The sequence below is a fragment of the Portunus trituberculatus genome, chromosome 16 (assembly GCF_017591435.1).
Source record: "Portunus trituberculatus isolate SZX2019 chromosome 16, ASM1759143v1, whole genome shotgun sequence".
Taxonomy (NCBI): Eukaryota; Metazoa; Arthropoda; class Malacostraca; order Decapoda; family Portunidae; genus Portunus; species Portunus trituberculatus.
This window is the reverse complement of record NC_059270.1, coordinates 14,074,798-14,090,472: the sequence shown is the minus strand read 5'-3', so window position 1 is coordinate 14,090,472 and position 15,675 is coordinate 14,074,798. Positions and strand designations below refer to the sequence as shown.

The following is a 15,675-nucleotide window of genomic DNA, read 5'->3' as shown; positions in this document are numbered from 1 at the left end:
TAGGAGGAATATGCCCAGAATCATCCAAAGTTGAGTTGGTAGCAAAGGTTTGAGCGAAGAGTTCAGCTTTAGAAAAGAAGAGACAGCTGTAGAGCCATCTGGATGAAGTAAAGGAGGGAAAGACGAAGAAGTAAAGTTGTTAGAGATATTATTGGCTAGATGCCAGAAATCTCGAGAGGAGTTAGAATTGGAAAGACTTTGACATTTTCTATTGATGAAAGAGTTTTAGTAAGTTGGAGAATAGATTTGGCATGATTACGGGCAGAAATATATAGGGCATGAGTTTCAGCAGTTGGATGGCTACGGAACCGTTTGTGAGCCGCCTCTCTATCATTGACAGCACGAGAACAAGCAGAGTTAAACCAAGGCTTTTTAGCTTTAGGGTTAGAGAAAGTATGAGGAATGTATAGCTCCATGCCAGAGATAATCACCTCTGTTATGCGCTCGGCACAAAGAGAAGGATCTCTGACATGAAAACAATAATCATCCCAAGGAAATCAGAATAGTACTGCCTTAGTTCCTCCCACTTAGCAGAGTTAAAATGCCAGAAGCACCTCCGCTTAGGCGGGTCCTGAGGCTGCACTGGAGTGATAGAACTGGTAACGGAAATTAGATTGTGGTCGGAGGAGCCCAACGGAGAGGAAAGTTTAACAGAGTAAGCAGAAGGGTTGGAGGTTAGGAAAAGATCAAGAATGTTGGGCGTGTCTCCAAGGCGGTCAGGAATACGGGTAGGGAACTTCACTAGCTGCTCTAGGTCATGAAGGATAGCAAAGTTGAAGGTTTGTTCACCAGGTTGGTCAGTGAAAGAAGATGAAAGCCAAAGCTGGTGGTGAACATTGAAATCCCTAAAATGGAGATCTCAGCAAAAGGAAAGTGAGATAAGATGTGCTCCACCTTGGAAGTCAAATAGTCAAAGAATTTTACATAGTCAGAGGAATTAGGTGAGAGGTATACAGCACAGATGAATTTAGTTAGAGTGACATTGAAGTCTTAGCCAGATGGTAGAAAATTCTGAAGATTCAAGATTGTGGGCACGAGAGCAAGTGGTGTCGTTACGCACGTATGCGCAACATCCAGCTTTGGATTGAAAATGAGGATAGAGCAAGTAGGAGGGAACAGAAAAGGGGCTGCTGTCAGTAGTCACAGACAACTGTGTTTCGGTTAGGAAGAGAAGATGAGGTTTAGTAGAGGAGAGGTGGTGTTCCACAGATTGAAAATTAGAACGAAGGCCACGAATGTTGCAGAAATTGATAGTGAAAGTATTAGATGAAGTGTCAAGACACCCAAGGTCGACAGCAGAGGGCAGTCCGACCTGGGGACATTTATGGTCCCCTCCCCAGAGGGGGACTCCGAGGCAGGGCGTGGTGAAGCCATTATTAAATTTTGATTTGAAGAGAGTGTAAAAGTGTAAGGTGTTGTAGTGTAGTGTAGGAAGTAGTAGAAGTTGTCTTTAGAGGGCAGGCTGCAGCTGCTCAATTGTATAAATGAGACCACAAAGGGAACCGGGAAGAGAGGACACGGGGAATCACTCAATCTGCAGCACTGCCTACATCCCCGTAAGTACCTCTCCTGGTAGCCATTTTTTGTAGTCTCTCCAACTTCCTTATGTGTTTTTTAGGAGGGGTCCACACTACTCTTGCATATTCCAATCTGGGTCTTATTATAGTATTTATCAATTTCTTCATCATTTCTTTGTCCATGTAGTGAAATGCTACTCCAATATTCCTTAGCAAATTATATGTTTCTCTAAAAATTCTATCAATATGGCTTACTGGTTGATTGTTTTCTTCCATCATTACTCCTAAGTCTAAGTCCTTTTCCTTTTTTACTTTCTCTAGTTCTACTCCATCTCCCATCTTGTAGATTCCCACGGGTCATCTTTCACTCTTTCCCATTTCCATGACATGGTTTTTGTCCACATTTAATTCCATTTCCCACTCTTTACTCCATTCCCAGATCTTATTTAGGTCTTCTTGCAGTATTTCACAATCCTCTTTTTGCTTTATAACTCTGAACAGTTTTGTATAATTTGCAAACAGATTTATATAGTTGTTCACTCCTTCTGGCATGTCGTTAATATAAATGAGGAAAAGTATTGGTGCCAATACTGACCCCTGTGGCACTCCGCTTTCTACTGCTCTCCACTTGGACTTCATATCTTTAACTACCGTCCTTATTTCTCTCTCCCCTCAAATAATTTTCTATCCATCTCAATGTGCTTCCTTTTAAGCCAAGACCCTTCTCTAACTTCCATAGTATTCTTGCATAAGGCAATTTGTCAAACGCCTTTTTTAAATCCAAATAAATACAGTCAACCCATCCCTCTCTCTCTTGTACTCTATCAACTATTCTACAATAGAAACTTAATAAATTAGTTACACACTACTGTCTTTTTCTAAAACCAAATTGGCTATTTGATATTAATTTGTTGTATGTGTGTGTGTGTGTGTGTGTGTGTGTGTGTGTGTGTGTGTGTGTGTGTGTAATTCACCTCGGTTGCCTACTGGTCACCCAGCCAGTCTTCCCCATTACGGAGTGAGCTTAGAGCTCATAGACCGATCTTCGGGTAGGACTGAGACCACATCAACACACAACACACACTGGGAAAGAGACGCCACAACCCCTCGAGTTACATCCCATACCTATTTACTGCTAGGTGAACAGGGGCCACACACATTAAGAGGCTTGCCCATTTGCCTCGCCGCTTACCGGGACTCAACCGATGGTGAAAGTAAAAATGATTCTCCATCAGTGTGATCCTAGTGATGACAATCACAATAAAGATGAAGATGATGTGATTAACACATGGAAAAAATGCCAATAGATGTCAGTGAAAAGTATGATGAACTTGTTGAAGGACTAGGAGAGTGCATTTGTTCCGAAACAAGAAATCATGGCAGTATGGCTTAAACCACTTTTTAATGAGGCAGATGTCATTTGAAAAAAAATGAAAAAAATAAAGCCGTTGCACACAGTGCTGCCTCATCCCTAGAGCATTCACTGCCAATATCTTCAACTGCAATTGACACTTATTCTTGGTAAGCATATACTACAATACTCTCTTTTTTTTTAAGTGGTGTTATCTATGGTGTAACTAGTGATTCATGGTTCTATACTTGATCTAACTAGTGTTTTGTGCTACATTTATCTTTGTTTTGCAATCAGTGATCACAATTTTTCTGTGGTAGATGTATACATATACATAGCAAGTACCGTAAAAATCTTTCCTTGGGTCCACCTACATTGTTCCAATAAAATATTCAGAAATTTGGAAATGATTGAAAACTGACTTACTCAAAGTCCTAAGCAGTCTGGATAAACGGTTTTGTACCTGTCATATATAAAATATGTAAACAATTATTATATAATAATTGCTCGATAAATATTTTTCATTTAAGAGTAAGATCATTGCAATGTAATGATTTCTCTGAAATATTTGTATGAAAGTAAAAACAATAATTCATAAACTTATGAAGAAAAAACAACAACTAAATCTTAGTTTATTATATTTGGAAATAATTATTTTCATAAATAAATGACCTCTCTGGGAAAACTTATAATGAGCTATTCATTATCAATCATATATTAATGATTTAGTCAATCAAACTTTACTTTAATAAGCACAAGTGTTATGCAATTAAAGATCATAACACAGCTTGTAACTATTGTTAGCTCTTAGAAAGAACTCTAAAAATCTCCAAATACAGTAAGCCCCTGCACTTGGTGAATCTCAGCTTGGCGAAATTAACTTTTGGCGGTAGGGTGGCCACGGACAACCGAGTGCACACTTAGCGATTTGAATCCAAACTTGGCAGTCCCCTGGTGGCCGCACAGTGAACCACGCGGCTCCCGGTGACGTCAGACCTCTCTCTAAACCTATCAGAACGCAGTGTGAGAGTCCCCTTCAGCCAATTTGCTTGTGCTACCCTCTGTTCTGCTAGCGTTGGAATGAATTCTGGCGATTTACCGCCAACATGGCCTCTACCAGCACAACAGGTGGTACTGGTGGTGGCAAGGACGAAAGTGGGTGAGGGAAATGGGTGGAACAATGGGAGTTACAGTCTTTATATCATGTCTTATTAGCTTTATTTATTGTTTATTGGTCTGTTTTGTACATGTTCTAATATGTGCAGGTAAAAGATTTTATTTCAGCTTGAAAGATGGTATTTTAGGGGTCAAGAGGGACTTTGACACTGACCTAAGACTGATTGAGGCATTTTTTAGGTAATTTATATGGTACAAAGAACTCGTGCTTGGTGAAATTCGCATTTGGCAGCAGTTTCGCCAAACTAATTAATTCGCCAAGTGAGAGGGCTTATTGTACTGTTTTTACATCTTTATTAAAAAATATTCTATAAGAAATTGCAGTAAAAAATGCAATGTTCTATTAAGTAAGTTTCATTTACATCAGTTTAAATGGACCCCTCCATGAACTGATGTTTGGGCACAAATCCTGATGACATTAGTCCACCCACCCACCCCACACACACACACACACACACACACACACACACACACACACTACAACTAGGTAAATATATATATATATATATATATATATATATATATATATATATATATATATATATATATATATATATATATATATATATTTGCATAGCCAGGCAAGATATTCTCTTGTAGGCATACGAGGTTGAAGGCTATAGCACTTTCTCCTTTATTGATTTTCTTATGTACGGTTTCTATTTGCCATACTGTTTTTCAGTACGGCAACAGTACGGCAAATAGAAACCGTACATAAGAAAATCAATGAAGGAGAAAGTGCTATCATCCTTGTATGCCTACTAAATATATATATATATATATATATATATATATATATATATATATATATATATATATATATATATATATATATATATAAAAGAGGGAAGAGAGGAAATATTGCAATTATTTATATATTTTTTTTGTAAAGGGGAACCAAAATGTAGAAAGGAACCTTACATATTGCAAGGCATCTGTCATAGTACCTTCATCAAACTGGGGATACCCTGTCTAATAAAATAAAACCCTCTCATCTGGGCTAAAGATGAGAGGGGAATATATTCCTGCAAAAGATACACAATATTGTCCTTGTTTATTATAGTTATGATATATTTTCTCTGCACGGGGCACCTCTCTTCTCTATCAAAAAATAAATGCTTTCAGACATATCAGGCAACATTTACCTCATCATTTGTAGCATCTATTGAAGACTGACCCTTAATACTGACAAATACAACCAATACTATTAGACCAGGACTGATTTGATGTTAGATTTGATATTTTACATCAGTATTTATCTAATTATAGCTTAACACCATAAAATCATATGCTAAGATCCCTGACAGAATGAAAAGAAATTACAATAAGGATCACACTTCCTTAATTTCACACACACACACACACACACACTGATGTACGGCCCGGTAGCTCAGTGGTTAGAGAGCTGGCTTCACAAGCCAGATGACCGGGGTTCGATTCCCCGGCCGGGTGGAGATATTTGGGTGTGTCTCCTTTCACGTGTAGCCCCTGTTCACCTAGCAGTGAGTAGGTACGGGATGTAAAATTGAGTGTGTGTGGTGTGTGCCTGGTTCAGACCTATCCCAAGATTGGAAAGAATGAGCTCTGAGCTCGTTCCGTAGGGTAACGTCTGGCTGTCTCGTCAGAGACTGCAGCAGATCAAACAGTGAATTACACACACACACACACATACATACAATGTATATATATATATATATATATATATATATATATATAGAGAGAGAGAGAGAGAGAGAGAGAGAGAGAGAGAGAGAGAGAGAGAGAGAGAGAGAGAGAGAGAGAGAGAGAGAGAGAGAGAGAGAGAGAGAGAGAGAGAGAGAGAGAGAGAGAGAGAGAGAGCAGGGGTGGGGAGAGAACATAAGTATATTAGCTTACCGGAAATAGACATTCTCCCGTGGAGGCTGAGGTAGGCGTGAAACCTTCATGGGAAGACCAGGATGAGCTGTCTTGTGATGCCTTGTTATGGGTTTATGACGCCCTTTTTCATTGCAGTAACCACACTTGTACTCAGCACGATACAGCTGCTCAAACACCCCACGAGGTAGTTTCTTGATCTTTACATCCCTCTCTGGATGTATCTATGGGAGAGTCAAATGATTCCAAAACATGTCCATTTACAGCTATGTAATCTATGTGACTTTTACAATGAATTTCCAATGAAATGGCTTAGACATTAACTTAAGAATATAAAGAAAAGGTAAATATTCACTAAATGAATTTGTATAGAAAACATTAGTGCTGCAATTTGAAGCTGAACCATTGACAAAGAACACTGGAAACTAGAGCTCAAAGACAGGCATACAAGATCATGGTGTATACCATTTATCGAAACTTCAGAATTCTGAGCACCTCTAAATTTCAAACATTTTCAAAGTGAGATAGACATCGCCACAAATAAAAAATTCCAGAGAGCATTTAATTGTTTCTGAGTGATGTACAACTGTTCTGAGACATGTCAGACTATCAACTACAATGCTGATAAAACAGCATTGTTCTTATGTTTATTACTTAAGAAAAATCTTATACTGGCAGCAGTGAACAGAGCTGTGGGTATGGCACAGTTCCATAAGGAATTTATCATGAAGGATGCAGTGTATACAACTGCCATTGCATGAGAATGCTTCACTGAAGACATGCTTGTGAATCCCTGGTACAACCTTCCTGTGACTATGTTCAATGAGATATATATATATATATATATATATATATATATATATATATATATATATATATATATATATATATATATATATATATATATATATATATATATGATCTCAAATGGATTCTGAGTGTCAAATGAGAAAAGATGATGTCAGCTTTCCTTGAATATACAAGAGTATACAGTCAAAATTTCCCAGCAAGCTGGGAGACAAAGATATTAATATGGTTCTTGACACTGATAATGATGCTCCAGTTATTCATGTCATGACTGATGATGGAACAGCTGAAACGATTCTCCATCAAGATGATCCAAGTGATGACAATCACAATAAAGATGATGATGTGGTTAATACAATGGAAAAGATGTCTATAGATGTCAAGGTGAAAAGTGTGATGAATTTATTGAAGAATTATGACAGTGTGTGTTTTTCTCAGAACAGGAAATCATGGTACCATACCAAAGCAGAGAATGATGTAGTAGCAAAAACCCTTGCTAAAGAGGCAGATATCACTTGGATGATGATGATGATGATGATAATAACAAAAATAATAAAAGTAACAACAATAAAAAAATAAATATGTGCTGCCTCACCCTAGAGCATTCACTGTCAGAATCTTAAACTGCATTTGACACTCATCCTTGGTAAGCATACAAAACATTACCTCTTTTAGCAGTGATGTCATCAGTGTTGTAATCAATGATTCAAGGTTTCTGCACTTGATGTAACTAGTGCTTTGTGATTCGTTAATCTTAGTTTTGTAACCAGTGATCATATATATATATTTTTTTTTATGGTAGAGGTGTACATAGTAAGTACTGTGCAAATTTTTTCTTGGGTTCACCTAAGCTGTCCCAATAAATTATTCAGATATTTGGAAAATACTGAAAACTGACCCACTCCTGGACCTAAGCATTTTCTGAATACAAAAGATTGACTTTTAAATTTCTGCATAAATACATGAAGGCAATATAGTAACTGCCACAGAGATTAGAACTGAATCAGAATATGGTCCTCTAACAAGAATAAATTTGAAAAAAAGATACCGTACAAGTACAAAGAATATCTCTAAAGAACACTAGAAAATAAATAAATAAGAGATTACACACACTCTTCGATACTAATTTGATACATAACTTACCTTGTTCACATGGGCCTTCAGTTCTTGAAGTTTGTCACTACTCTTTTTACATAATCCACATTTGTAGATCATGTCTTCAGTTTCACCTGCATCTGGCTGCCCTTCAGATTCCTTTGCAATTAATTCAGAGACCTCCATTATCTCCTCTTCTTCGGTATCTAAACTTCTCCTTGTTGATGTATCCTTTAGGCCTTCTCTTTGTCTTGATGGTACTACTTTCGAGCTTTCTGAGCTACTTGTGATGTCAGAGCATGAGGCGATAGATGATGTAACACCGGCATCTTCCTCAGCATCAATGTCACTTGTACAAACATTCTTCTCACTGTCTGTTGCTTCTTGAGATAAATCTTTGTCTAGAGTCGTGCTGGTGACAACTTGGTTAGAGACTTCTCCAGAGTGTCTTAATACCAAATCAAATTTAAAATCTAACAGGGGATGGTTTTGAATCCAGTGATCCATAGCCTGTGCAAGTGATATACTTTCAATAACACAATGTATGCATTTGTATATGTGAACTTCTGTGAAAACTCTGTCTTTTTCTTCTCTTCTCACTTGGTAAGGAAGATCCCTATGTTGTTTCTTCATATGTTCCTCCATACCAAATTTGGTTGACTGTTGATTACAATGACAACAAGTGTAAGTGGTCTCAGAGCCTGCATTACCAGGTGTGGACATTTGCACATTCTTTGATAATTCACTAGGGATGAATGATGACTTTGTAAAAGATTTCTTGGCTTTCGATTTACCAGGTTTAGTGTCTAATGCTAACTTTGCTCCTGATTTACCCTTTGAGGGTAATATTACTTCACTGCCTTCAGAGTAACTGAAATCAGTTTGTTCTTTCATATGACCTTCTTCTGCTTTGCTATACAATGTGTGAACAATGTTTGGTTTTTGTAATAAATGTTTCCACTTATGATGACGTAAGGCATCTACATGGCTGTTAAATCGTCCTTTGCAGTACATACACATGAACAAACGTGTCTCTTTGTGCTTTGTGCGCTTGTGATGATTCAAACCTGAAGGAGTAGTTGTAGTAAATGGACAAAACTTACAACTATAAGTCTTTACCACTGAAGATTGTGAGTCTTCTAAAGGATCTATTTCTAAAGCAACCTCTCCTTCACATGTTTCTTCATTTACATCTTCAAAGCACTGGAGATTCAAAGCACTTGATTCTAAAGTTGTAGTGAGAGAACTTTCCACAGCTGGTGAAGCAATGCTTTCCTGCTTTTGATTCTCTCTACTTTTTTCTTGTGTTTTGTTTTCGTCAGAGACACTATCTCCTCTCTGAACTTTGATTCGTTGCGATACATCCAACACTTCACTCTGTAACTTAGGATGTTTGGCAATACTGTGTTGCTTCACTGCATCTTCACTGTTGCTTGCAAATGGACAGTAATGGCATTTGAATCTAAAAGAAGGAAAATAAGATAAAAAAGGTTAGAATGCAGATACCAGCCTTTCTTCCTGGACATTATATTAATTGAATTAGTGAAGATAAATTTTGTATTGTACCATTAAGGCATATGCTGGAACATAAAATTTTTTTTTTTTTTTTTAAGTCAATTCTGAGGTTCCTAAAACCACAGACAAACTTATATACCAAGAATAAAACACAATCCTTTAACTCCATGGTGAACATTGCCACAATATCTTGAATTAATTCTCCGGCCACACACACACACACACATGTACATTACATATATATATATATATATATATATATATATATATATATATATATATATATATATATATATATATATATATATATGCATGTGCACAATTTATTGGCTCCATGACAGGGTGAGCTACTCTCTCTCTCTATGGATGTTGAATGCTTACTGACGGCATCACGTGTTGGAGCAGCCAGCCATGCCATAAAAAAAATCAGTTGCCTATTAGGCTGACAAAAACTGACTTCAATAAATACTTGCAATTAGTACTGTAGTCATCAAGAAAAGAAAGCATTGAAACCCTGCCATTTCAGAGCTCAGAAACACATGGAATTGTGCAGAACAGGGATAGTAAATTTTGCCATGATACTAATGTACTTAAGTGAGGGAACTGACTGCCACACAATCTCTTCATGTTGTGGCTCATCATTGATGCACCCTCCACCATTAAGGGGATCATCTTATACAGAGGTAATAGCTCGAAACTTAAAATTTTTCTTAAAAAATTGGGAGTTGTCTTACATACAGAGTCATCTTATAATCCGGCATATACTGTACATTACATAATGAGAATAAAACAAGAAATATAGTGTAAAGCAAAAGAAAATTTTTTTTATTTCCTTTAATTTGGATTTCTAAGGAATCACAGTTTGTAGAAAAAAACATTTCCTAAGAATCTTAAATAGTAATAAAGAGAATGAGCTGACCTGGCTTGATGCATGGCTGTTGTATGGCTTTTGAGTCCAGCAGCTGAGCGACACTCGGACCCACATGTATCACAGATGAAACGACCACGCTCACTGCCAGAGTCATGTAGAACAATTCCACCTTGCTCCTGGGTTGTTTCACCTAAAGGATTAGAACACACAAAAAGGGAAAAAAAGATTAAATTTGTTTCATATCTGGAAAATGTTTATATATTTATCTCTATATTAGGCTGGCAATCCCAGATGAAACACTGCACACTCATAGGCACATTATTCACACTCTTGGCTCTGTTGGCCCCATGTGGAAAGTGATAATCTCATGGATTACCCTATAATATCCATGGAAGTTAGGCATTGTACAGACCCCTCTTCCTTCATAATGAGATTTTCTAACTTCACACTTACTACATTTCTAAAACCACAGCAGATTCTTTAGCTAGAGGCAGATAGATAAGATTATAGTACTGTACTTTATCAAATACAGTAAACTATTCAGTATGACCTGATAAGGATATTCTTGCAATATCAAAAACAAAGCTCATGATCTAAATATACTTCTACATAAAGAAAGTCATCAAAAACAGTAAAATCAAGGAACACATCCATATAAAATCTTCTTAATCCCCCAATCTAACAACAGTACCTCAAAAGAAAACCATTCACAAGACAATGAATGGAATAAAAAGGTTGATTTCTTTAAAACACAATACTCATCTTAATAGCCCTTAAAAACACAAATAAATACAAAGAAAACCACGAACTCGACAAGGAATGGGAGCTGGCATTTGAAGACCGCCGCGACGAAACGGCTGATTTTCCCTGGGGCATCTGATATTGTCCAGTTTGGGATGGAGATTCAAATGACGGATCAGTATCACCTTTCTCTTGCCATTTCTTTATAAGGTTCTTCTGATGGTTAATGACCTGTTCGACCTGAAATGTAATATTGGGAAAAATCAGAATATCTTTTCAATCAGTGTGTTTAACTACAAACTGGCTAGACAAAGAGCATATAAAACCTGAGGCGTTTTCAGTAGCAGTGTGGCTAGAGACAAATGGATGCAAACAAAGGCAAATAATAAGTGCATTCAAACACCTCTCTCAGGTGTTTATTTTAATTTCCTTCCATTTCCCAAATGCTTTTCAGCCAATCACTGTGCAGCAACCCCTTCAACCCCAGCAAATAAGATCACAAAAGTTATATTTTGAATAAGACTGAATAATAAGAGATGTTTTAGAACATGGAAATGGGTACTATAAATAAAGACATAGGTCTACATATTGTGTGGCATATTAAAGAGAACCAGAATCAAATGATGTGAAATAAATTAATGAAGTGGTGGTAGATAGTGACATGTGACATCTATCTGTCCTTGCTGTGTGTTTTGTCTGATTCCATGCTTCTAATCGTGACTTTGATACAATAGTGGAGTTATTTTTCTATTATTAAGGGTATGCTGTGGTCGAGATTTAGTAAATTATGATGAAATTTTTTTTTTTTCAATTCCTGCAGATTATTGTAAGAAAAATATTCAGAATCAAGGGCCTATGCGTATAGCAACACTCATTCTGACGCGTTTAAAGGGACATGAGTGGCGTACACCACAAAATGGGCTTGGCACAATAAACACTCTCTAAGCATTGTGGTATACTGCTTTTTTTTTCCTTGGCATTTCACCACCCTTCAAATCGCTTGCCTCCTTCCCGCCTTGTCATAAAGCATCCCAGTGTGACAGAGAAAGGCAAAGGTAGAGGTAATGTCATACTCTTGTTTGCAGGCTCTCTTATGTCTTTTTTCTTTGCTGATCTTCCTTCCTACTGCAACATGAGGAATAAACAAAACAGGCTACAGCAGCTGAGGATGTGAGGAATGAAGAAAAAGAAGAGAGAAGAAAAGATGAATGAAAAGAGGGAAGAGATGGCTCAGTGGCAGGTGATGGTGAGGCATTTGGCACAGCAGGGAGGCAGGTTTTGGAGGGAAGGGACAGGAAGAGGATCTCACTTTTGATATCAGAAGCTAAGAAAGATGAAACAAAGAAAAATAGAATTAGAAAGATACATGAGATGGAGGAGAAGAGGAAAGCACAGAGAGAAAGGTACATAATTGGAGGTGCTGATCTTAAGACCAAGAAATCTACATGGAGAGGATAGTTCCATGGAGAAGAGGAGAGGTGCCTACTGATGGTTATGATAAACCATCATTCTATGAAACAGCAATCTTAGGACACTCACAAGTGAGCTAAATATACTGGTAAAGGCACAAAGAACCAGAACCAGGAATTCTGATAGTGTCACCACAAGGTAAATAGCTCCCGAAATGAAGTATTAAATATGGGAATAATCAGATCAGTCTTTGTGTGCAGTTTCTCTATGGATCAACACACAACATAAAATAAATCTACTAATTTTGATAAACACATAGCATGGGTGCTAAACCCTTAAAAATTTACAGAGCCATATTTCAAAACATGATATTTCAAGATATAAAATACTTTATAAAATCAACCATTATACATGCTGCTTTGAAACTTGGTGTACTTAGTGACAGGGATTGGGGTAACATTTTGTCAGACCAGTTTTTTGTCAGACCAGTTTTTACTGAGGCAAAATAACAGCTTTTCATGCTGTTTTGATGACGTCATGAAATGTAAAAACTTTACTCTATCACATTCATATTAATACACATCAAAGACAACCAGTAGCTAATAATATTCTGAAAATTTCAAGTCATAAAACCTATAACTTTTCTAATGAATTTTCCAAATCCAAACCACAGCATGGCCTTAAGTGAATAAAATGATAACATTGCTGCAAATCCTTATAGTATAAAATAGTAAATGATGGTAAAATACAATTCTGCTAAAAAAGGCAGCAATTGAAATATACTGGCATCAGAAAGCTGCAACCACACATCTCAAATGGAACACCTCCAAAACCATCCCATGCAGCTCAAAACACAGCACATCTTTCAAGGACTAAAGACCTGCTATTTTTGAGGAATATTGGGCTGCTCGCCCTTAACATATACAAAAGGACAAAGCATTAGTGACCTATAATAGTCCTCATCAAGGAATAAATCTTCAAGTCCTCCAACTTGCTACTATCTTTATAGCTTGACTACAGTGATCACTCTGTTCGATTGATGTTTATGGTAACTTCTCCCAGAGATTGAGATCACAGTCATCTGGCAGATTTGATGATGCTCTTTAGTACGGACACTGGAGAATTTGCCTTTCCCATGCCACTACTGAAAATGCCTCTGGTGAATTTGTCCTGGTAATAAAGAAAATGAGAGAAAAATAAGCCTAAATCTTACTTACCCAGCCTTCCTTTTCCTCTTCAACAGGTAGTTCAAGGTAACACTCTGAGGTAAATGGTGCATGATGCATCTTGGTGTAATGGCGTTGCAGACTGGGCAAGAGGGAATTATTTAGCCCACACTCTACACACTGATACCTGTGGAAATGGTCACTATGAGTAACACTGATTCTTGAGTGGAGCAGGCAAGAGACCACATCCACTGCAGAGGACTGGCAGTGGAACTTAGGAAGAGCTTCTCTGTGATTTCCTTCCAGTGTGATCTCATGACTGCATCTACCTACGTAAGTGTATTCCTGGCTGGCAATCCCACACAGGATTGTTAGAAAAAAGTACTACACATCATTCATACTCTTAGCCTCATATGCCCCTGGTGGAAAGGGTTAGTCTTATGGCCAATGTACTAAAGGACATGACTACATATATCCCCAAATTCTATGAATGTGTAGATTTCTAACTTACCTGTCATAGGATGCTTCCCGGCACAGGTGAGAGCGGAAGGTGGACACACAACTGGTTCTGAATGATCCACACTTTGGGCAAACAAACTCCCCTTTGTCAGGTTTCCCTGTGCCCATTTGTTTGAACAAATTCTAGAAAGGAAAATAGAGATCATAAAAAAATTTCAGTGTTATATCCCAAGATAGCAGAAGTTTAGCAATCTATCAGTATTTTTGTATTCTAAAACACTACAAGACATAGAGAAGTCTTTCATTACTTTTCATTGATGAAGGCAGAGTATTCCTTTTCATGCGGACTGTTAACACACATATATAATCAGTATTTTCTAGCTTTCCAACCAGAACCATTTATTCTCTGACTAGTCCATTTTGTTACTTTTTGTTTCTTCTTTTTTGTCATTACCTTTTATTTCTTGTTAATTTATCTAATTTTCAGCTTCTCTTCTTTGTCATTTCAACTCTGCTCCATGTACATAGAAAACATTCAAACTATATAATACTGATCAGACAGCAAACATATAAATAAAACATACTTAATACTCTGCATTTGTTATGTCCTTTCTGCAGTCATATGATAAGCTTCAAGACACTTCTTTTAATTCTTAACCCTCAGGATGCCAAGCATTTTTTGCAAAAGATTTCCCATGGTGTCAAATATATTTGAATGATAATTTTTATTATTTATTTACTATTTTTCTGCAGGTGTTCTGAATGATTAGACAACACAAATAATACATTTTATTATTCATCTCTTTTCAATTCCGTGATTTTCAGGTGCCAGATGTTTTCAATATTTGGAGTGTTAATATCCAACCAACTTACTTGCCCTAAGGAGCTTATTGATCAAACTTCAGAGATCTGTAGAAGGTTAAGATATGGCACATATGAGGCACCTTTTGGTCTGATAGGTGGCAGAGAGTTAAAAAACTAGCATCTCACTTTACTTACCACTCGTGCTGTCACTACTATACAATCTTTGTCAAAGTTACTATCAGACTCAAAGGCACTTGCATTACTATCTGTGAAATCACTATGGGGCTCATCAAGAACATGAGCAAACTCAGGTGTTTGGAAAAGTATGCTTTGCATGGTGAGACATTCTCTATGTACAGTGGTCAGGTCAGGAAACGGACCTGTACCCTTAGGATCCCTAGAGGCTTAGTAAAGGATGAAGATTAGTGACAGGAAAGGATGAAGGTATGAAAAGTATCCAGACAAAGTATGAAAAGTTTCCCAGTGAATAGAAAGCCATGGCGATTTTTCTAAATCGCTACCGTAAATATATGGCACTGGCACACAGCATGCACCTAACTGATTTTGTCAACATTTTTTTGGACAGCCCTCTTTTAGGACTGACGACTTTAATGCCCCTCACCAAAGCCCCTCTTACAAAACAAAGTTCCTGCTATTATACACACAACAGAAATATGGTGCATGTTTAAATCTGACAAAATTTCTTGCTTACACCAGTAATAGTAGCAATGTCATAAATAAAGCTCTAACAATTCTCGAGCGTAAGTCACTAAGGTGTTTCCATATTTTGAGATTCTAAGCTTGTGGAAAGTTGGTCTGACCTCATCACCTTGTTCTGATGCTATTGTGTTCATACAAGTTGAAATATTTTGCACAACTTGTTGCTTCACTACCATACACAAACTTTGT

The 15,675-nt window shown here is 37.2% G+C and overlaps 1 protein-coding gene across 1 annotated transcript in view; it reads right to left on the bottom strand.

Annotated features, from left to right (window-relative positions):
- LOC123504427 overlaps positions 1-15,675 on the bottom strand; it is a 130,137-nt gene that overhangs the window by 29,775 nt on the left and 84,687 nt on the right. The window contains exons 20-25 of the mRNA XM_045254938.1: positions 14,015-14,145; positions 13,555-13,690; positions 10,996-11,167; positions 10,235-10,376; positions 7,849-9,262; positions 5,920-6,122 (exon numbers count right to left, since the gene is read on the bottom strand). Of these exons, the coding sequence (XP_045110873.1) occupies positions 5,920-6,122; positions 7,849-9,262; positions 10,235-10,376; positions 10,996-11,167; positions 13,555-13,690; positions 14,015-14,145 (2,198 nt within the window). The remainder of the gene's footprint in view (positions 1-5,919; positions 6,123-7,848; positions 9,263-10,234; positions 10,377-10,995; positions 11,168-13,554; positions 13,691-14,014; positions 14,146-15,675) is intronic.